Consider the following 22,241-nt stretch of genomic DNA (forward strand, 5'->3'; position numbering starts at 1 on the left):
TTTGGTTGCAAAGACTATAATCAGTCTGATTTCAGTGTTGACCATATGGTGATGTCCATGTGTAGAGTGTTTTGTGTTGTTGGAAGAGGGTGTTTACTATGACCAATGCAGTCTCTTAGCAAAACTCTGTTAGCGTTTGCCCTGCTTCATTTTGTATTCCAAGGCCAAATTTGCCTGTTACTCCAGGTATCTCTTGACTTCCTACTTTTGCATTCCAGTCCCCTATAATGAACATCTTTTTTGGGTATTAGTTCTAGAAGTTCTAGCTCTGATTCTAACCCAGGAAAAAAATGTATCACTGATGAGTTAGAAATGTGGTCTTTTAAATATTATTCCAATTTATTAAATAATGATACAAGGTTTATGCCACATATTCCAATTATGTTTAAATGAAGATCTCGAAACATAAAGGCTTATGAAAAGTTTTATAGTCTTTATATAACATACACTATTTCCAACACATGAACAAATACAGACTACAGAATCTTTTTTATATCTCAATCAGGCAATACTTAGCATCCATGATTAAACAAATCCACAAGCATGCAAAAAAATCCACTTTCTTCATTTTGATTATAAATGGTAAAAATCCCTTTGCCACATTTACCCAAGGGAATCGGGGGACGTGGGGACCTGTAATCACAGCCCTGGAAACGAGGTGACCCGAGTCTCCCAGTTCTTCAAGTTCTTTCTTGGGTGAGAAACTTCGACAACTGCATTACTTTTTCAGGAAACAGCAAAAGAAAAAAAAATTCAAAACAAGACTGTTCCATAACGTATTTAATAAATCTGCACTAAAGAAATACTATATTTTTATCTTAAAAATGTGGTTTTAAAGTGAGGCTTGGCTTTCTTTTCATTCCGGTATGAACACGGACAGAGGAACCTGGTGGGCTACAATCCCTGGGGTCACAAAGAGTCAGAACCAACTGAGCAAACACACACACACATGAACATGTACATATCTGAACAAACTGATATAATGAATATTGCATGGTATTCAATCTTTACATGGTCTTCAAAATTAACTTACTTCTACCGAGGGATTATATGTACACTTAAGAAAAAAAAGTGGCTCACAAAGAAATCTCATAAAATAGTCATCCTTTAAACTCAAAGAATGCAAAAGTGAAAGCCTTTCTATAGAAATCCTTATACTTCAGTGGAACTGTTCTGGTAAGAAGAAAAAAAAAATTCCCCTGTAAAGATATGATTCATTACAAGGGATGAGGCCTGAAAGGGCTCAGCTCTTCAGCATCACATTTGGAGCTGGTCAGAGAGAACTGGCGGAGAAGGCAATGGCACCCCACTCCAGTACTCTTGCCTGGAAAATCCCATGGACCGAGGAGCCTGGTAGGCTGCAGTCCATGGGGTCTCGAACAGTCGGACACAACTGAGTGACTTCACTTTCACTGTTCACTTTCATGCATTGGAGAAGGAAATGGCAACCCACTCCAGTGTTCTTGCCTGGAGAATCCCAGCGACGGGGGAGCCTGGTGGGCTTCCGTCTACGGGGTCACGCAGAGTCAGACACTGACTGAAGCAACTTAGCAGCAGCAGCAGCAGGGAGAACTGGACTTCCACTTGAGTCTTGAAGCAATCAACACCCACCTGCTCCTCCAACTTCCTTTCGTGCCTTAAATCTTACTTTTGGAACCAAAGTTCTGCTTCACAAAAATCTTGTTTTCAAAGTCAGCACTAACAAAGAAGACAAGGTGAAGGTGATTGTTAGGAAAATTGTCTAATCCCCAAGAAAAACCTGTGTGGCTTCCATGTCACTTCAAGGGAGGAAGCAGCCCAGGGGCTGGACCGACTGGGAACATGCCTTTACTGCAGAAGTGTCTGTCCTAGAGCCCCACTGAGTAAGTATTTAAGTTACTCTCAAAGGGTAGAACCGAAGGTACCCAAGTAAATATTAAATATTTCCTTTCCTGGGGATGTCTTCTTAAAGTGTAAAGGTCATGGAGTACTCAAAGTTACTATTTTGAAAAGAGTAAGATGAACAGGGCAAAGAAGAATGATATCCTGTTTTCAGAAAAACAAGGAAGTTACTACATACTTCTTCTCAAACATTAGGTACACGAAAAATCGCTTCTCAAATTTCAAGCAATCCTTTTCCATCCAAAACAATTAGGAAGTCCAAGGCAAGAAATACTTTAATAGGACCAGAACTAAAGTGAAACCTGGGAAATCTGGAAAAATCAACTCTTTGATTCACTTGCAACCTTTTGCTAAGGAAAACATAATAAAACCTTAACCACCTTATTTCACATGGCTTTTATCAAAGAACCTCATTCAGAAGAAGCTCATGATAAAATAATTATCTTCAATACACCAGACCATTTATTTTTGGATTATGGCTTTATGAAAGCATGATGTAAACACACTTATTCTACAAGTCAAGTAGTAGCAACTACTATTTTCTTCACTTGATTCTCAATATCAGCAGAGGTTATCATCCTCATCTAACAGACTGGAAAACAGAAACTTGCTAAAATCTAAAATTAGGAACATTACCTAAGGACCCAACTTGCTTAAAAACATCTCCCACCAACACAGACTTTGCCACCTTCCAAGCTAACGTATTATACCAACCTGAGTTTAGAAATCAAACTTTGCAACAATTCCTCACAAACCTCAAGTGGTAAAGGTTTAAAAATCACTTACTATAAGTGAAAGACCCTGCCAAAATAAGAAATTGCAAAGCACTGGCAATGTTCCAGGCTTCCATATCCTGCATTGTTTATACCTGAGGTATACCAGGTCTCTATGTGTGAACTCCAGCAGACACAAAGCCAAAGCGCCCCCAAAAGTTCAGAACAATGACACTTTCTCAGAGGCTCTACTCCATGGTTTATATGAGCTTCTTTAGAACATCTGGAAGTCTCAGCTACGATCTGAGATGCATCAGAAGTTACTCCTTCCAAAAGAAACGATCCATAGTTCCTGACCTTCATGCAAGTTTTAGGTTATATTTGATGTGGAAGGGTACTTGGATGGTAAGAACTAGTGTCTGGATGTTACAATTTATGCCATTAAATGTTTGGTGCAGAGCACCCAAGGCCAAGACACAGCAATTCACACTAACACAGTCCTCACTTGTTGCTCACACCTAAGCATCTGTGGCTGGCAAAGCAGTGGGAAAAGACTGGAAGCTTTGCTATTTCAGAAGTGAGCATTTTCAGAAGGATGTCTCATGCAGTCTTGTCACAAATTCAATTCCTTCAACTGCTTGTATGTCACAAAGAAAACAATATTCCAAGGACCAAGTCTCAACCAACTTGGCCAAAACCCTTTATGCAGAGCAAAAAACCCCTTCATTCTTCCATGTCTATAACGGGCAATGCAGGGTACCTGTGAAACCAGGGCGTCTGCCATCGTGAAGGACTCCAATTCATCGTACGTGTTCTCACCACATTGACAGGGTTTGAGGCCAGGGCCCCTGCCAATCCAGAGCTGAAGCTTGAGAGGAAATGGGTTACACAACGTCTCCCATCAGACGCGAGAAAATCAGGTGCTTCTCAGTGAGGCTGTAAACCCACAGCTCCAGGCAGCCAACATCGGTGGCCCTCTGAGCAATAGGGGATACACCCTTCCACAGTCCTCTTGTTCCCTCTTGCTGGTAAATGTTAATGAAGTTGCCTATTTATTCCTCCTTGAAGGGTGTTGTTTTGTGCTGCCATCTGAATTTTCAATACATTAGCTGGAATGGAAATTGTTGAGGATATGACTCCAGAAAGAATTCCAAAGACCACATTTATAAGAAGACTTTCATCTTCTGGGCACTTGACAAATAGCGGCTTCAAGCTCTGGCAGGTACCTATCTTGATGGTGCCACAGGAAGCCTGGGGTAACATCGCAGAGTACTCCTCAAATACAGTGCTTTCAGGCCTTCCTCTCAGCCTATCCTCACTAACGCATTCAACACTGTTAAACTTGATTTCTTTAAAGTTTGCCTCATTCTTCTGGTCTGGAATCTGGAGCCGTGTCTTGGTTAAATCAACTGGAAACATACTGAACTCTGCTAGAGTGGAAGTCAGGCCTCTGTACATGAAGGGCTTCCAGTTCAGGGCTGACAAGCTCACCACTGTCCCTTCTCCTTTAGTTCACAGAAGCATAGCCTCCAACAGGATTTTTCTAGGCAGGGGCAGCCCTGAACCTTCTCCTGCCCAGGCTTAGCAGCAGGTGGACAGAAAATGTGACCTTGATAATATCCTGGGTAGGTGAACACCTGACTCAATCATAATTTTTAAAACTATCAATCTGTTACTATCAACCCTGGAAACAGTTCCTACAACAACTGGATCTATCCCATTATGTCTCTTTTTAACATAGTGTCTTTAAAAAAATTTTTTTTATTTAAGTATAGTTGGTGTACAATATTATGTAAGTTACAGAAGTACAATATAGTGATTCACAATCTTTAAAGGTTATATTCAACACATCGTAAACTATTGACTGCATGCCCTGTGCTATACAATACATCCTGATTCATTTTATACAGAGTAATGTGTACCCCACTGCGGATGCTGATTGCAGCCATGAAATTAAAAGACGCTTGCTCCTTGGAAGGAAAGTTATGACCAACCTAGATAGTATATTAAAAAGCAGAGACATTACTTTGCCAACAAAGGTTCATCTAGTCAAGGCCATGGTTTTTCCAGTGGTCATGTATGGATGTGAGAGTTGGACTGTGAAGAAAGCTGATCGCCGAAGAATTGATGCTTTTGAACTGTGGTGCTGGAGAAGACTCTTGAAAGTCCATTGGACTGCAAGGAGATCCAACCAGTCCATTCTAGAGGAGATCAATCCTGGGTGTTCATTGGTAGGACCTGATGCTAAAGCTGAAACTCCAATACTATGGCCACCTCATGCGACGAGTTGACTCATTTAAAAAGACTCTGATGCTGGGAGGGATTGGGGCAGGAGGAGAAGGGGACGACAGAGAATGAGATGGCTGGATGGCATCACCGACTCGATGGACATGAGTTTGAGTGAACTCCGGGAGTTGGTGATGGACAGGGAGGCCTGGCGTGCTGTGATTCATGGGGTCGCAAAGAGTCAGACACAACTGAGCGACTGAACTGAACTGAATGTGTACCTCACAGTTCCCTCCCCAAGCTCGCCCCCCCACATCTTTCCTCTCCCCACTGTAACCAACCACCAGTTTCTTCAATACATCTGTGAGTCTGCTTCTTTTTTGTTGTATTCACTAGTTTGTTTTATTTTTTAGATTTTCTACATATAAGTGATATCATACAATATTTGATTTTCTCTGTGTGACTTACTTAGCATAATATTCTCCAAGTCTATTTGCGTTGTTGCAAATGGCAAAATTTCATCCTTCTTATGGCTGAGTAATACTCCATTGTATATATGTACCACATCCTCTTTATACATTCCTCTGTCAATGGACATTTAGGTTGCATCCATGTCCTGGCTATTACTGTAAATATTGCTATGAACACTGTGGTGCAGGTATCTTTCTGAATTAGTGTTTTTGTTTCTTTCTCATTCCTTACTTTCTTAAAGATTTTTCACTTCATTATGCACTTACTAGTTTATAGAAAATAACATTTTTGATCATTCAATTCCATTTAACAATTACTCAACAGACATCTATTATGGACTAGCCGCTAGAGATATATGGCTGAATATGCTTGTATTCCTCATCCTTAAGCAATCACAAGGTTCTTAGTAAGAATAAAATCATTCACAACTAGTTTAAACACAATAAATATGTGTGCTATCCGTGAAGTATAAACAAAATGCCAAGGAAATGCGGGTGATTTAAATCTGCCTAAATTGGCAACCTCATGCGACGAGTTGACTCACTGGAAAAGACTCTGATGCTGGGAGGGGTTGGGGGCAGGAGGAGAACGGGACAACAGAGAATGAGATGGCTGGATGGCATCACCGACACAATGGACGTGAGTTTGAGTGAACTCCAGGAGTTGGTAATGGACAGGGAGGCCTGGCGTGCTGTGACTCATGGGGTCTCAGAGAGTCAGACACAACTGAGCAACTGAACTCAACTGAACTGAAAAGTAGTAAAGGGTTAACACAACTTTGTCACCTTAGGCAGAAACAAAATGAAGAAAGACAGAGAATCTTGACAGTCTATGGTGGGGCTGAGAACAGACAGGCAAGAGTCAGAAGATCAAGAGGCAGAAACTGCCAATGTAATTCTTCCTAAAACTGCAAAACAGAACGTTACTCTCATCTTTAAAACCCTTTAAATTATTCCTCTTTCTCTACAGATTAAGGTGCAAATTCCAGGGCATAAAATAGTTTTTCTTAACTGTTCCCTGAGCTACCCAGGTGGCTCACTGGTAAAGAATCTGCCTGTTAATGCAGGAGACAGACGTTTGATCCCTGGATCATGAAGATCCCGCTGGAGAAGGAAATCCCATGCACAGAGGAGCCTGGCAGGCTACAGTCCATGGGGTCCAAAAGAGCTGAACAAGATTTATCAACTATACGACAACAACAACAACAGTTTCTTGCTTACTCTTACAGCCTGCTCTCCTATCACTTTAGCATTTTTACCTGTTTCTAATTTCCCCAGTAAGTCTTACCTGAGCTTTAGCAAAATGCAGTTCTTTGTGACTAGAACGTACTTTAGGTCTCCAATGAACTCTGATTTCAAGAATCAGTACATGTGTGCTACTGTCCAAAAAGCCAGACACTAAATCCTCCTTCCTGTGCTATTCTATAATTCTAGTTAGTATAAACCTGTGCAAAGGCACAGAGTTGCAAAGTGGTCTACTATGCCTGGGCAAATAGTAAGAAGGTCCAGTAGTTTCCACAGTGTATAGAATATGGATGTGAAATCCTTGATCCCAGGGTCAACATCCTGTTCATTTTCATATACTCTCTCACCTTACAGCTACTGAACATGAACCAAGCAGAAAACAAAGAGTGAAAAACAAAGATCCACACAGCTCTGGCAAACTACAATTTTTCAGTTAAATCTAGACAAGTGCTCATTACTTACATCCTTTTCTCTCCTAACAAATTAATCTAGGTCATCACCTCATTTAGACCCAGTGCTCACTTCACATCCTCTTTTTGATGGAGGCCTGGTGTGCTGTGATTCACGGGGTCACAAAGAGTCAGACACAACTAAGCGACTGGACTGAACTGAAATGAAGAGCATCAAGCCCTAGTCCTGGTGGCTCAGATGGTAAAGTGTCTGCCTACAATATTGGAGACCCGGGTTTGATCCCTGGGTTGGGAAGATCCTCTGGAGAAGGAAATGGCAACCCACTCCAGTACTCTTGCCTGGAAAATCCCATGGACGGAGGAACGTGGTAGTTTACAGTCCATGGGGTTGCAAAGAGTCGGACACGACTGAGAGACTTCACTTTCACTTTCTTTTCAAGAGCATCAAGACAGCATCTTCCCATCAGTCTCCTAGAACACTCCTCTTATCATTTCCACCTGTGTATATAAATCCATATAAACAAACTCAGATCTCCCCATGCAGCCATTCTCTCACCTGCTGTGTTCTGTCTTCCTTTTACTGTGTTGTTTTCCTGTCTTCCTTTTACTGCCAAATCTTGTTTTTCCCCATTCTCCAACCCACCATTTTCCCTTCATGCATTTCCTCACACAACTAAACAATATTTATTTATTAAGCACCCAATAGGTACAAAGGACTATAAAACATCCAAAAAATAAAATACAGTCCCCAATAATTCCTTTAAGCCTTCTAAAATATGGCTTCTAAACACATCCCACTGAAGCTCTTTTCCCCACTTCACCCCTTATTTCCAGGACAGCCCGACTACTCTTTTACAATCTTCCACACAATCAAAATTACCCTCTACACCAGAGTTCAAATTATATTTTGCTCATTTCTAATCTTCATTCTCCTCCTCCCATATACACATACAACACATTTCTTCCACTGCAAACTCACAGCCACGACTAGTCTGCAGCCCCATTATCATATGTCTTTATTACTGTACAGGCGCTTCCCTGGTGGCTCAGACAGTAAAGAATCTGCCTACAATGCAGGAGACCCGGGTTCAACCCCTGGGTCTGGAAGATCCCCTGGAGAAGGGAATGGCTATCCACTCCAGTATTCTTGCCTGGAGAATTCCATGGACAGAAAAGTCTGGCAGGCTATAGGCTATGGGGTTGCGAAGAGTCAGACACAACTGAGTGACTAACACTTTTCAGTTTCACTTTATATTACTGTACAGTCTCCTGCTTCTCTTCCCTGTAATAAATCAACCATATCACTTCTAAATCAAAGCTATGTATCATCTTTATCATGTTCCTTAACTACTGAAAAACCTTAAGTGGAGTAAAACATAAGTACACAAAAAAAAATCTATGTGTTCTTTTTCTTAAACAGCTTTGAGATATAAATCACATACCAGATCATTTATAACAAGGCTGTATATTGTCAACTTGCTTATTTAACTTACATGCAGAGTGCATCATGCAAAATGCTGTGGTGGATGAATCACAAGCTGGAAGCAAGACTGCCGGGAGAAATACCAACAACCTCAGATATGTAGATGATACCATCCTAATGGCATAAAGTGAATAGGAACTAAAGAGCCTCTTGATGAATGTGAAAAAGGAAGGAGTGAAAAAGCTGGCTTAAAACTCAACATCCAAAAAACTAAGACCATGGCATCTGGTTCCATCATTTCATGGCAAACAGGAGAGGAAAACGTGGAAGCAGTGAGACTTTATTTTCTTGGGCTCCAAAATCACTGAGTATGGTGACCACAGCCATGAAATGCAAAGACTCTTGCTCCTTAGAAGAAAAGCTCTGACAAACCTAGACAGTGTATTAAAAAGCAGAGACATTACTTTGCTGACAAAGGTCCATACAGTCAAAGCTATGGGTTTTTCCTAGTAGGCATGTACAGATGTGAGAGCTGGACCATAAAAAAGGCTGCGTGCTACAGAATTGATGCTTTCAAACTATGGTGCTGGAGAAGATTCTTGAGAGTCCCTTGGACAGCAAGGTGATCAACCCTGATTATATTCATTGGAAGGACTGACGCTGAAACTGAAGTTCCAATACTCTGGCCACCTAATGAGAAGAGCCGACTCATTGGAAAAGATCCTGATGCTGGTAAAGATTAAGGGAAGGCAGAGAAAGGGGCAACAGAGGATGAGATGTGTGGATGGCATCACTGATTCAAAAGAATGAGTTTGAGCAAACTCTGGGAGATAGTGAAGGACAGGGAAGCCTGGAATGCTGCAATTCATGGGGTCACAAAAAGTCGGACATGACTGAGCAACTGAACAACAACATCATTTACCCATTCACTTCAGTTCAGTCGCTCAGTCATGTCCGACTCTTTGTGACTCCATGAATCACAGCACGCCAGGCCTCCCTGTCCATCACCAAATCCCGGAGTTCACTCAAACTCATGTCCATCGAGTCAGTGATGCCATCCAGCCATCTCATTCTCTGTCGTCCCTATCTCCTCCCACCCTCAATCCCTCCTAGCATCAGACTCTTTTCCAGTGAGTCAACTCGTCGCATGAGGTGGCCAAAGTATTGGAGTTTCAGCCTCAGCATCAGTCCTTCCAGTGAACACCCAGGATTGATCTCCTCTAGAATGGACTGGTTGGATCTCCTTGCAGTATAAGGGACTCTCAAGAGTCTTCTCCAGCACCACAGTTCAAAAGCATCAATTCTTCGGCGATCAGCTTTCTTCACAGTCCAACTCTCACATCCATACATGACCACGGGAAAAACCATAGCCTTGACTAGACGGACCTTGGTTGGCAAAGTAATGTCTCTGCTTTTTAATATGCTATCTAGGTTGGTCATAACGTTCCTTCTAAGGAGTAAGCGTCTTTTAATTTCCTGGCTGCAATCAGCATCTGCAGTATTTTTGGAGCCCAGAAAAATAAAGTCTGACACTGTTTCCACTGTTTCCCCATCTATTTCCCATGAAGTGATGGGACCAGATGCCATGATCTTCGTTTTCTGAATGTTGAGCTTCAAGCCAACCTTTTTACTCTCCTCTTTCACTTTCATCAAGAGGTTTTTTAGTTCCTCTTCACTTTCTGCCATAAGGGTGGTGTCATCTGCATATCTGAGGTTATTCATATTTACCCATTAAAACTATACAATTAAGGACTTCCCTGGTGGTCCAGTGGCTAAGACGCTGTGCTCCCAATGCAGGAGGCCGAGGTTCAATATCTGGTTAGGGAACTAGATGCCATATGCTGTATTAAGACCCGGCATAGCCTAACAAACATTTTTTTAAGTATACAATTCAAAGACATAGTCAAACTAACTTTAGAAAATCTTTATCACCTCAAAAAGAAACCCCATAACCTTTAGCTATGGGCCTAACTACCGTTTTCACCATTCTCTCACCCTTCTACCCTAGGAAACCTCTAATGTACCTTTTCCCTCTTCTGGATCTATTCTGGACTTTCGCATAAATGGAATCACACAGTGTGTGATCTTTTGTCACTGGCTTCTTTCACCCAGTATAGTGTTTTAAAAGTTCACCTATGTAGCACGTACCACATAGAAGCTATCAGTCCTATTTCCTTTGTGGTCCAGCAGTATTCTATTTACAGATGTAACATATTTTGTTAGTCCACTGGTCTGCTGACAGGTAGTTGGGTTGTTTCTACCTTTTGGTTATCCAGAATAATGTTGATATTGATATCTGTATACAAGTTTTTGTGTAAACGTGTTTTCAAGTCTCTTGGGCATATGCCTAGAAATGAAATTGCTCAATCATATGGTAACTACGTTTAATCATTTGAGGAACTGCCAGATTGTTTTTCAAAGCAGCTGGACCACTTTAACATTCCTGTTGAAACATATAAGAGAGTTCAGATTTTTCTACTTCCTCACCAACACTTATATTATCTGACACTTTTATTCCAGCATTCCTAGTTGGTATGAAATAGTATGGTTTTTATTTGCATTTCTCTAACAACTAATGTTGTCAAGCATTTCATGTGCTTGTTGTTCATTTGCATATATCCCATTTGCAGGAAGGTCTCCTCAGATCCTTTGGCCATTTTTAAATTAGGTTGTCTTTTTATTATTGGGTTCTAACAATTCTCCACTTATTCCAGCTACTTACTAGATACATAATTTTCAAATACTTCCTCTCATTATTTGACAGTCTTTTCACTCTCTTGATGGTGTCCTTTAAGCTACAAAGGTTATAATTCTGATAAAGTTCATTTACTCTTTTATTGCTCATGTTTTTGGTGTCATTATCAAAGAAACTAGTATGAAATCCATGGTCATGAAGATTTATTCCTATATTTTCCCCTAAGACTTTTATAGTCTTATGTTTAGGATTTTGTTCCATTTTGAATGAATTTTTGTATATGTAGGCGTTAAGGGTCCATCTCCATTCCTTTGTGTGTGTTACTCACATACAAAAGGCTGTTGAAAAGACTCTTCTTTTTCCCTGCATTGAATGGCTCTGGCAGCCTATCAATTCAACTGACCATAGATGTGTGGGTTTATATCTGGGTTCTCTATTGTGTTCCACTGGTCCTTGTACCAGCAAAGCACACCATCTAGATTACTACTGCTTTATAGTAAATCTTGAAATTGGGACATGTAAGTCCTACTACTTTGTTCTTTTTCAATATTGTTTTGGCTATTCCGGTCCCATGCAATTGCACATGAATTTTAAAATCAGCTTGTCTATCTCCACAAATAAATGAGCTGATATTACATTGGGGATTATACTGAATCTGTAAAGTTTTGGGGGTACTGCCATCTTAATGATGTTAAGTCTTAACATTAGTGAACACGGGGTGTTTTTCATTTAAGATATAATGGTCTATATAATTTAAAGACTTCAGCATCTGTACCAGTAGATATATAAAAATTATTATGTAATGGTTAATCAAATATTTTCTATTAATTTAAAACTCAGGAAAAGCAGAGTTTTACAAGACAAGCTGTTTACTAACCAATTCCAATCAAAGGACATACTGTGGCATTTCCAAAGAGAAAGTTTAAAAATGAGGGATAATTAGGAATTTCTACCTGATGCCTTCATCATTTACTAAAAGCCATTAGTTCCTTCAAATAAAAAAATATATATAGAAGATATTTAAATCCCTCCTCCAATTTTGAGAGGAAAGGAGAACTGAAGAAAGAAAATGACTATTACTACCAGTATATATTAATTGTGTACCGATCACTGACTCAATGGACATGGGTTTGGGTGGACTCCGGGAGTCAGTGATCGACAGGGAGGCCTGGCATGCTGAGGTTCATGGGGTCGCAAAGAGTCGGACATGACTGAGCGAGTGAATTGAATTGAAAACTGAATAGACCTAGATTTCTCTACTTAATTACAGGTAATCCCTTATAGATTGCCTGGGCAATCATCTGAGTTCCGTGTTGATAGATCACAATCAATACTGACGCTAACCCCAATGGGAAATAAGTATGTGCTTCATTCAATTTCCAAAATTAACTCTAATGGTTGAAAAGCTAAATTAGAAAAAGAGAAAGACTTTTCTTCCCAGAAATCACTATTTCTCTAGCCTTTTTCTTCAGTAAGGCAGTTTAGCTGGGGCAAGGGGGAGGGGGAATATGCCCACTTTATATCCACAAAAACATCTAGAGTTTACTAACTCTAGGGTTTCACCTGCACTGCAGAGCTGAAAAGGCAACTATTCTACTTCCACAAAGAGTCAAATCTAAAACTCTTGGCTCTTTCACTACAATTGTCTGCATGAGAGAGGTTGGCTAACATTCTGGGCCTTAATCAAGCATCACAGGCCCTTACTGAGCACACCAAGCAAAGGAAACCATTCCATACCAGTCACTAGCTGTTAATTCCACTACTTTAAAACTTAGTGCTGTTTTCTCCTCCACAATACACTGCCTTTTTAAAAAACTCCTTTCCAAATTCTACTTTCCTAGTATCTTTTCCTCCATCAGCAAACTTGAGACGTCATAATTCAAACATTAGGTAATAAGAAACTTCTTTCCACTCTTATACAGCAATCTCAAGTTTTTTGCCACATATCTAAGAATATTTTAACGGACTAGTACACAAAACTCTTAGGATACCTGTCAAATAAAAAATGAATATGCAAACTATCCTCACAAAGTATCACATATTGGAATACTGGACAATACTGCCGATGCAGGAGACATAAAAGACGTGGGTTCAATCCCTGGGTCAGGAAGGTCCCCTGGAATAGGAAATGGCAATCCACTCCAATATTCCGGCTTGGAAAACTCCAGACAAGAGAAGCCTGGTGGGCTACAGTCCATGGGGCTGCAGAATCAGGACGTGACTGAGTGACTGAGCAATGTATAAATATAATAAATACTCATAAACATAACTTCAAAACATTTCAAGATATTCTGTGTCTTAAGAGTAATTTTATCATATGCCATTATTTTAAAAACATAAAAGATATATACTAGTACATTCTAAATTATTCAATTAGTCAGAATATTCATTAAAACAAGTCATCCAATTCCTTAACCTCTCACTCTCTGAGTTGAAGGTCTTCCAGAACTTATTGGACTATATATTATAGCAGCACCCAAGCCATCACCTCACACAAAAGGGTTTTTTAAAAATTGCATTCTGGGTGAAGTACTGAGTGTGTACTAAAAAGAATCTATGGGGAGGAAAGATACTAGAACATTCAATGACACCTCAAATCACACATTTTACAGCTTAGTTATGTAAACCTTTTAATACAGGACAAAGGCATGAGAAAGAGATTTGGTTTTAGCAAATAGCTCAGAAAGAAACTCTACGTCCCCCCAAACCATACAGCTACCTCTCCTCCCTCAGAAAAAGACCTGCTAGGAATAAGTGAAGTCCTTTGTTTCACACTGAATTATGATTTTAATTACAACATCCAATCTTGAAATAAAGATTACAGTGTATGGAAAAACCATCCTGCAAACTACTTTGGGAAAACACAAGAGGGGCAGTCAGAGCTGAGGGAAATCAACTAAGTCCTTTTCCTCACTTCATTCCATTAAAATTTCTACAAGCACACCCAAGGGTGGAGAAAATACTTGTATTGAGGAAAGGAAAGTGTTTTGAAAATTACAAAACATTTCAGAGAACTATGAGTCTTATGGCATCCCTGTAAGTATCATTATTCTTCCCAAGGAGTCTCACTGCTTTAATAACTGCTCAACCACAACTGTGAGAACTCCCCAGAAAGCACACTGCATAATGCCATCCCAAAGAACGCACAAACACACAGAGGACTCAGTCAGCTACTGCCCTGACATCTGAAAGTTCCGGTTCAGTTCAGTTCAGTCGCTCAGTCCTGTCCGACTCTTGAATCACAGCACGCCAGGCCTCCTTGTCTATCACCAACTCCTGGAGTTCCGGTTAGCTGCCACTAATTCCAGCGAAGCATTTACTATCCCTCCAGGTATCTCAGTCCACCTGATCCAGGCCCCTGTGCACCTCAGCACCTGATCCGCACCAGCTGGTATGAACTCATCCCCCAGGAAGGTACCAGCTCAGAAGAAGCAAGTGACCTCAGCACGAACAAACAAGTCAGCCCACCCTCCATACCGGCAAGTCCACGCTGACATCAGTCCCATCCAGAAGGGACACCCGGCAGGTGATCACAGCCCGCGCGTCCCCGGCCGCAGGGATGTGCGTGGCTGCGCGCTGGGCCTCACGGAGCCGGTCCTTCTCGGCCTGTTTGCGCATCGAGCGGCGCCCGAGCGTCCTACGGAAGAAGCTCAGCATCTTGTCACTGTGGAACCAAGAGAAAAAGGGGTCAGTGGTCTCCCGCAATCTGCTCTCAGACAAATGGCGTAGTTTAGTAAAGTTCTGTGGACATCAGAGATATGTTATTTAAAAAAACACCTGGTCAAGTAAATTTGAAAAAAATTAAAACTGGCTACTTTAAAGACCTTAACCTAAAATAGAGCTCACAGCATTGAGCTCACAGCAATTTTAAGCTTTCTGGACTATGTTGTAAGGAGCTAATCTGCCAAGAGAGGGGTAAACATTCATTAAGTTCATCAGGTCTTTTGGGTCAATAAATTATGTATACAACAGTCATATACCTCTACAAACACTAGGATACAATGCCATACACTATGGTGCCCTTTGATGATAACAACCATCCTAAGAAGTTTCATTCCTTCTCTGACCATTTATAGTACTAACAAAAATAATCACCTATTTTAGCTAAAATACAAATATAATTCAAATGAAAGTTTTTATCACATATTCTACTATTACTTACAGACTTTAAGCTGCTACATAATATAAACAATTCTATACAATGTCAAATTAATGCTACTTCTTTCCTTATCTCCATTAACATTAAAGTTAATCAAAATGATTAAGAGATTAAATACAGCACATATAAAATGAAAACATCATAAAAACTACCTTGCTAACCTAAAGTTTAATTTCCAAAACTAAGAAGAGTTTGAGAAAAATAAGTATGTAACTAAGCCAAGAAATAAATTATTAATTACAGAGAAAACAAGTTGTGCAGAGAGGGAAATAATCACAGTGTACTTTATGACTCAGCCAATAATTAAGTCATAATATATTAACATTAATACTGAACCGTAAGTATAAATTAACGATAACTCAGAGGAGGTGGCTAATACAGGTAAGGGTGAACAGAGAGTTAATTCCTCATCTTGCCTTGTAGGAATTCAATAGGTAGTTCATGAAATGACGTGAAACTAAAAATCAAGAAGCAGCAACGAGCTTATTATTTTAAATATGAAAGTGATTGCCTTGAGGAGGAAGAAAAATTCAGGAGAATGCTCTTTTTTTGAAGAAGACTTCATATCAGATGACTCTTACCACTAGATAAACTTGATAAAAATAAAAGCTAATTTAAAAATAAACAATTCTATTACATGAAAGCATAAGTATCTATAAAGATCACTATACACACATTACAAGTAAGGATGTAAGTGAAAGTCGTTCAGTCATGTCCGACTCTGCCACCCCATGAAATTCTACAGGCCAGAATGCTGGAGTGGGTAGCCATTCCCTTCCCCAGAGGATCTTTCCAACCCAGGGATCGAACCCAGGTCTCCTGCACTGCAGGTGGATTCTTTACCAGCTGAGCCACCTTCCGGCATAATTAGGTAAACTGGAAAAGCCACCATACTTGTCATTTGTACATTCATCTGTTTATACCTTAAAGAAATAGCTAAAATTTTGGATAGTGTTTCAGTTTACAAAGCACTCACACATAACATCTGGGCCCAGTCTCCTCTGCAGGCTTCTATTCCCGTGGACAATGCTCCCTTTGGACCTTGCTGGCCAGTCTCATTTCAGCTGCCTACAAAAGGCTGTACTTGTCACCCTAAGGCTTCTAACCCCCTTATGTCAAAGGATCCCTACTTGTCCCTTTTAACTTAACTCTACCTGTATCTCCCCTGAGCAACATTCTCTGACATCTAAAGAGTTAGTCATTCCCATAACACTTTCACTGAACCACAAAAATATTTTTGTCTCACTAATCAAGATTTTAATTATTCATTTACATGCCTGTCTCCTTTACTGTAAACTCCTGAAGGATACAATTCCTACTTTGAATAGTTAGCCACTTAGCACATTTCATCATTAAATGCAACAAATGTTTACTCTGGAGATTGGAGTAAACAATCTCCATTGGTACTCAGAAAAACTCCCTAAAAATATTGTCTTATTCTGATAAGCAAACTAAAGTCACGGAAGTTAAACCGCTGACCAAGTCCATTATTTGGTAAATAGTGAAGACAGAGGTTCAAACTCTGATTTTCTGACTCCAAATCTTGGTCTTTCATGCAAAACTCACATTATAGAAATAAGAAAGAAATTATCAAAAACCACAACTAAAAAGATGCTGAGTAAAAGTACAGTCATAAAACATATATGATGAATTTGTTTTTTAAAACTTAATTTGGCATATTCAAGAAATAAACAGCAAGCAGATAAAAAAAAGAGAGATACAAAGGAAACTACAGATTCAGAGATAATCATGTGGATTTTAGATTCTTCTTAAGTTATCAGATGTTATCAATGAGGGAAGCTAGGTGAAAGATACATGGGAACTCTGTACTATTGTAACTTTGACACAAGTCTAAAATTATCTCAAACTAAAATATTTTGTCAATCATACATTTACTATTATATATATAAAACTTATCAGAAGTCTTGCAAAACCAGCTGATGTTTTAAACTAAATGCATTTGTAAACATGATAAAAATAAAAGCTGAAATATTAAATTAAATAGCATTTAAAAAATAATTCAGTAGCTATAAATTGAGAATTACAACCTCATTTTACAAGTATGAATGCTCCTATGTAATTAGATAAATTTGCAAAACCATGACAGTTGTCATCTGAACTTTCTAAGGACACAAATTATACACATACACATCTGAACACCAACTGGATTGTTTATGATAATCAAGGAACTACTGCCAATTTTCTTTTGGATAAAATAGTGGCATTAAAAATACATTTTTTAAGAATAATCTTAATCTTTTAAAAATACATACTGAAACATTTATAGAAGAAATGATATGACTTCTAGGACTCACATCAAAATAATACAAGGAAGGGAGTTAAGTGGGAAGAGATGAGACAAACTGACCAGATTACTGGCCATCAACTGTTGAAGCTGATGGGTACATGGAAACTAATAATATTCTTCTGACTACTTCTGTATATGCTGAATTTTTCCATAATAAAAAAGCTTTTTTAAGGGAAAAAATGCTCAAAATGCACTACAACTTTGTGGTTCCTAGGAAGGACATGAATTATACAAGTTTTCTTTTACCTACATCTTAAAAATAAGATTCATTATACAAGTAGAGTTAACTTGCTAAGGAAAAATACAACTTCTTTCTCATTTAATATCTATGTATTTTGAACTATGAAACTCAATGCCACAAACAAGTTTTTTTTTTATAAAAAAATATGAAAACAAATTTCAGATGAGCTAAAGAAGTAAAAGAGTACTAGGAAAAAACAAACATTAGGGTGATGGGCTGTTAAACTGTTTTCTGCAAAAAAATTTTTTGAAGGATTAACATTTTAATAAATAAATTTAATAAATAAATAAATAACAGTTTAATAAAAAACTATGGCACAGTTAACATAAACAACCCAGAAGAGGAAAAATGGACACGATATGAAGAAACAAGCTCTAAAAGAAGACATGCAATAAAGAAATACTCATTACAAAGATGTTCAACCTCAGTAGTAACCAAGGAAATCCAAATTAAAAAAATAAGATACTGTCTGTCATTTAAAAGACTCTAGATATCCAGTATTGAAAAGGATATGTGAAAAACAATGACGTTCACACACACCCTTTCACACAGCAATTCTATTTCTGGTAGGATATCCTAAAAAGAAATGTCCCATATGCGCTCCAAGCCATAGAATCAAGAATTTTCAGGGCATAATTAAGAAATGAGGCTATCTCTAGAAAGGGTCGTGTGGAGGTACTTAACTTTTCTATAAGAATATATGAATATGTTAGGAGTTTATTTTTTTAATTTATTGTATTTAAAAGCTTTGGCACATTCACTCCCCCCCACCCCGCCCCCACTCCCAGCACCCTTCACCAAGCCACAGCACTGGATTTAAGCAACCACCAATCAGATTCCTGTTAACAATCTTTAACTGCCTTGCTCCCGGCTCCAGCTCCTCCCCCGCCCCGACCCTTTCGGCGCCCACTCCCCTCAGCTCGCTCCGCTCTAGTAACTCTTCCACTCAGCCCAAGCGTCTTTCAACTGGGGTCCTTTTTTCCGCCTTAGCTGCTCCAGCTTTCTGGAATGCCCGTTCCCCTTCAACTCCCCCCGCTTCCCACTTCACATGGCCATCTTCAGACTTCTGGCTGAAGTGTCTTTTCCTCAGAAAATCATTCCCTGGTTTCTAAATCAGCGTCTCCTTTTAGTACCCCTAGTGTGCTCTTTGCAACCCTTAAGATACCAACTTGTATTTTAGTGGGTATTTCCCCCACCAAGACCCAAGGGCAGAGACCTAGTCTGACTCGTTCCCCACGGTGATCCAGCGGGCACTGCAATATGCGTATCAGGCGCTCAATAAGGAGCTTGTCTGAAATGACACAATGGAATTTTTGGATGGTAGGTGTATATATACATTTATATATACACATATTTTTAAAAATAGTATTGAATCTATTACGCCTGATTTTTCAGCTATGAACTAGGAAGAGTTTAAGTGGGAAACTGCAAACCGAAGTCATCCATTTACCACTTAAATTTTTTTTTATACATACCTAAAATTCAAAAGTTTCTCGTGACATGTATACACTCTCCTGTGACTGGTGGACGCAACCTTTGATAAACAATTGCTACCCCCCACCCCAAGGAAATATTACTTGCAACAAGTTAAGAACACCCTGCTGCTGCTGCTGCTTATAAGTCACTTCAGTCGTGTCCGATTCTGTGCGACCCCATAGACGTCAGCCCACCAGGCTCCCCCGCCCCTGGGATTCTCCAAGCAAGAACACTGGAGTGGGTTGCCATTTCTGGGTCTTTCTAAAACCCTGTCTCCAGTACTTGCTTTCTGACAAAGGTATAAGCCAACCTACAGCGAACACCATCAGGATATTAACAGCCTTCATCCTAGTCATCCCAACACAGAAAGTATCTGCAAGGGAGTAACTCAACAGTTAATCACACATATGGTTTCCCAGTGAACTTTACCTAAAAAAGAAAACCTGCAAACTAGCTTATGTACAAACAATCCACTGTGTGTCAGATTCTGCAACCTGTTACAGGACAGAAATGGAATGAAAGGAAACTTTTCCCTAACTCTGAAAAACACACTTGATATTAAAACGTAGCCAAAAGGTATAAAAGACTCGGCTATTGCTGGTCAGACAGCAGAACCATAAAGGCTGGTACTACTGAAGCCGACCCCAGGAGCCATGCATTGGGCCCGGCCGCGGGGCGCAAGGGAAAGAGGGTTCCGGAGCCCCCACACCCCTACCCCCACCCCGGACACCTGCCGGTCTGCCTCCAGTGCGCGTCAGCCCAGCGCGCTCGCTACCAGTCCTCGGTACGTCCCGGAGCGGCCACGTCCGCCCGCAGGTGGACGCCCGTCCGGCCTCCCTCCCCCGCGCCGGCCCCTCGGCCGCCGCCCGCCCGCCCCTCGCGGGACATGTTCGGCTGCCGACCTCGAAGCGCCGGGCGGCCTGAGGGTCCCGGCCGAGGCCGCAGCCCCGGTGCAGGAGAAGAGGGCGTGAGGAGCCAGGCGGGTGGCGCGCTTACCTGGCGGCGACCACGCGAGGCCACTAGAGGGGAGAGGGCCGCGCGAGGCGGCAAAGGGGCGGCTCCAGGGAAACGCTGAGAAATGGCGGCCTGAGGCGCGCCCACCGCACTAATCCCGGCGGACCCTGGCAGCAACCGCCCCACCCTTAAAGTCCCTAAGCTCCGCCCTAGAGGCGGGGCACGCCACTCTTAAATGGGCAATGACACCGCCCCGGAAATGGCGGGGCGGGGCGATGCTCGGGTTAAAGCGGCGATGCCGACCTGGCTCGAGAGCTGACCGCAGGTTTAAAGGGGCTCTGCGAAAGCCGGGTCCCCTGAGGGTACGCGCCCGCGGCACCCCCACGTTAGTCCTGTCACAGAGGCGGCTTACCCTGCAGACGGAGTCCGGCGTCAGGTACCGCTAGGACATGCTGTCAGCCCTTCAACAAATTAATTCACTCAGCAAATATTTACTTGCCGGGCTGTATTCTGGAGACAAGAACAGCAAGGCAGCGGCGGGAAATAGGAAATTTCTGCTGAAAAAGGGAACGTTGCATCCTTTCAGTGTACGGAGAATTCAGGGAAGTGCCTGCGATGGGCTAGGGTGTATTCTGGACAGTGGCGATACCACGGATAAACGGGGCAAAAAGAGCCCTCTTAGGCCTTCAGAGCTGGCAGGAAAGAGGGAAAGTGAATGTCACCTGATAGTAAAATTCAGCACTATTCGTGGTTCTCCTTGGGCACTAGGGTTGCGTGCGTGCGTGCTTGCTAAGTTGCTTCGGTCGCGTCGGACTCTTTGCGACCCCAAGGACTGTATCCCGCCAGGCTCCTCAGTCCATGGGATTTTCCAGGCAAGAATACTGGAATGGGTTGCTATTTCCTGCTCCCTGGGGTCTTCCAGACCCAGGGATTGAATCTGCGTCTCTTGCATGGGCAGGCGAATTCTTTAGCACTGAGCCACCGCGGAAGCCCCAGGTACTAGAGTTCAGTTTAGTTCATTTCAGTTCAGTCGCTCAGTCGTAACCCACCCCATGAATCACAGCACACCAGGCCTCCCTGTCCATCATCAGCTCCCGGAGTTCACTCAAACTCATGTCTATCGAGTCGGTGTGCCATCCAGCCATCTCATTCTCTGTCGTCCCCTTCTCCTCCCGCCCCGAATCCTTCCCAGCATCAGAGTCTTTTTCCAGTGAGTCAACTCTTCGCATGAGGTGGCCAAAGTATTGAAGTTTCAGCTTTAGCATCAGTCCTTCCAATGAACACCCAGGATCGATCCCCTTTAGAATGGACTGGTTGGATCTCTTTGCAGTCCAAGGGACTCGCAAGAGTCTTCTCCATCACATCTGAGTTAGGCATTGCTAAATGACACAGAGAAAACTAGAAGCCAGGATAGAGGGAGGGCTGGTGATCTTACACAGACTGGTAGGGAAAGAGGAAAGTCTTGGAGTGAGAGCCTAAAGGAGGTGAAGGCGCGCCCCTGCATGGCCTGCTCTTTAAGCAGGGTGGCTAGGGGTAGAGGCAGAGGGAAGAGCCCTGGGACAGAGGCAAGTCAGAGAGGACAGAACTTAGCTGAAGGGGCCCCCAGACCTTGGGCAGAGCGCTGAGGGGTTCAGTGGAGGATCTGCTGGCTGGAAGAAGGGCCCTTCCTAGGATTTGGCACTGCCAGTTTGACCCTGCATCACCCCAAGTCTGAAGAACTGGGCTTGGTAAGCACAGCTGGGTTCTGCCCTCTGAGCTGCGGGCTGGGGCAACTCAACAGGAACTGGAGTTGCCCAGAGGGCTTCACTCATCTCCGTGGCATCTCAGCTGGGGTAGCTCTTAGGAGCAACTGGGTTGTCTTGGGATCTCCAGCAGGGTACTTGAAATGACTCAAGCCCCTCAGAGTGAAAACTGAAGCTCCAAGGCCTACTAAGGGCAAGGCCCAGAATCACACAAAGTCACTTCTGTTCTGTTGTTGGGTGAAGCATGTCAGAAGGCAAGGTCAGTTTCAGGGATAGGAACAAGATTCCACCTCTATTT

The 22,241-nt window shown here is 41.6% G+C and overlaps 1 protein-coding gene and 1 pseudogene across 3 annotated transcripts in view; both read right to left on the minus strand.

The window, feature by feature from the left end:
* Positions 1-20,408, minus strand: part of EPB41L5 (erythrocyte membrane protein band 4.1 like 5) — a 183,466-nt gene extending 163,058 nt beyond the window's left edge. For all 3 annotated transcript variants that reach the window (XM_055398926.2, XM_055398925.2, XM_088828865.1), the window contains exons 1-2: positions 20,244-20,408; positions 14,541-14,727 (exon numbers count right to left, since the gene is read on the minus strand). In XM_055398926.2, the coding sequence (XP_055254901.1) occupies positions 14,541-14,720 (180 nt within the window). In that variant the 5' untranslated portion in view covers positions 14,721-14,727; positions 20,244-20,408. The remainder of the gene's footprint in view (positions 1-14,540; positions 14,728-20,243) is intronic.
* LOC129538672 (kidney mitochondrial carrier protein 1 pseudogene) lies at positions 1,708-6,235 on the minus strand (annotated as a pseudogene).
* Positions 20,409-22,241: the final 1,833 nt, after the last annotated feature.

Source organism: Moschus berezovskii, chromosome 2 (assembly GCF_049115385.1).
Source record: "Moschus berezovskii isolate FMDL1 chromosome 2, NW_MosBer_1.0, whole genome shotgun sequence".
Classification (NCBI taxonomy): Eukaryota; Metazoa; Chordata; class Mammalia; order Artiodactyla; family Moschidae; genus Moschus; species Moschus berezovskii.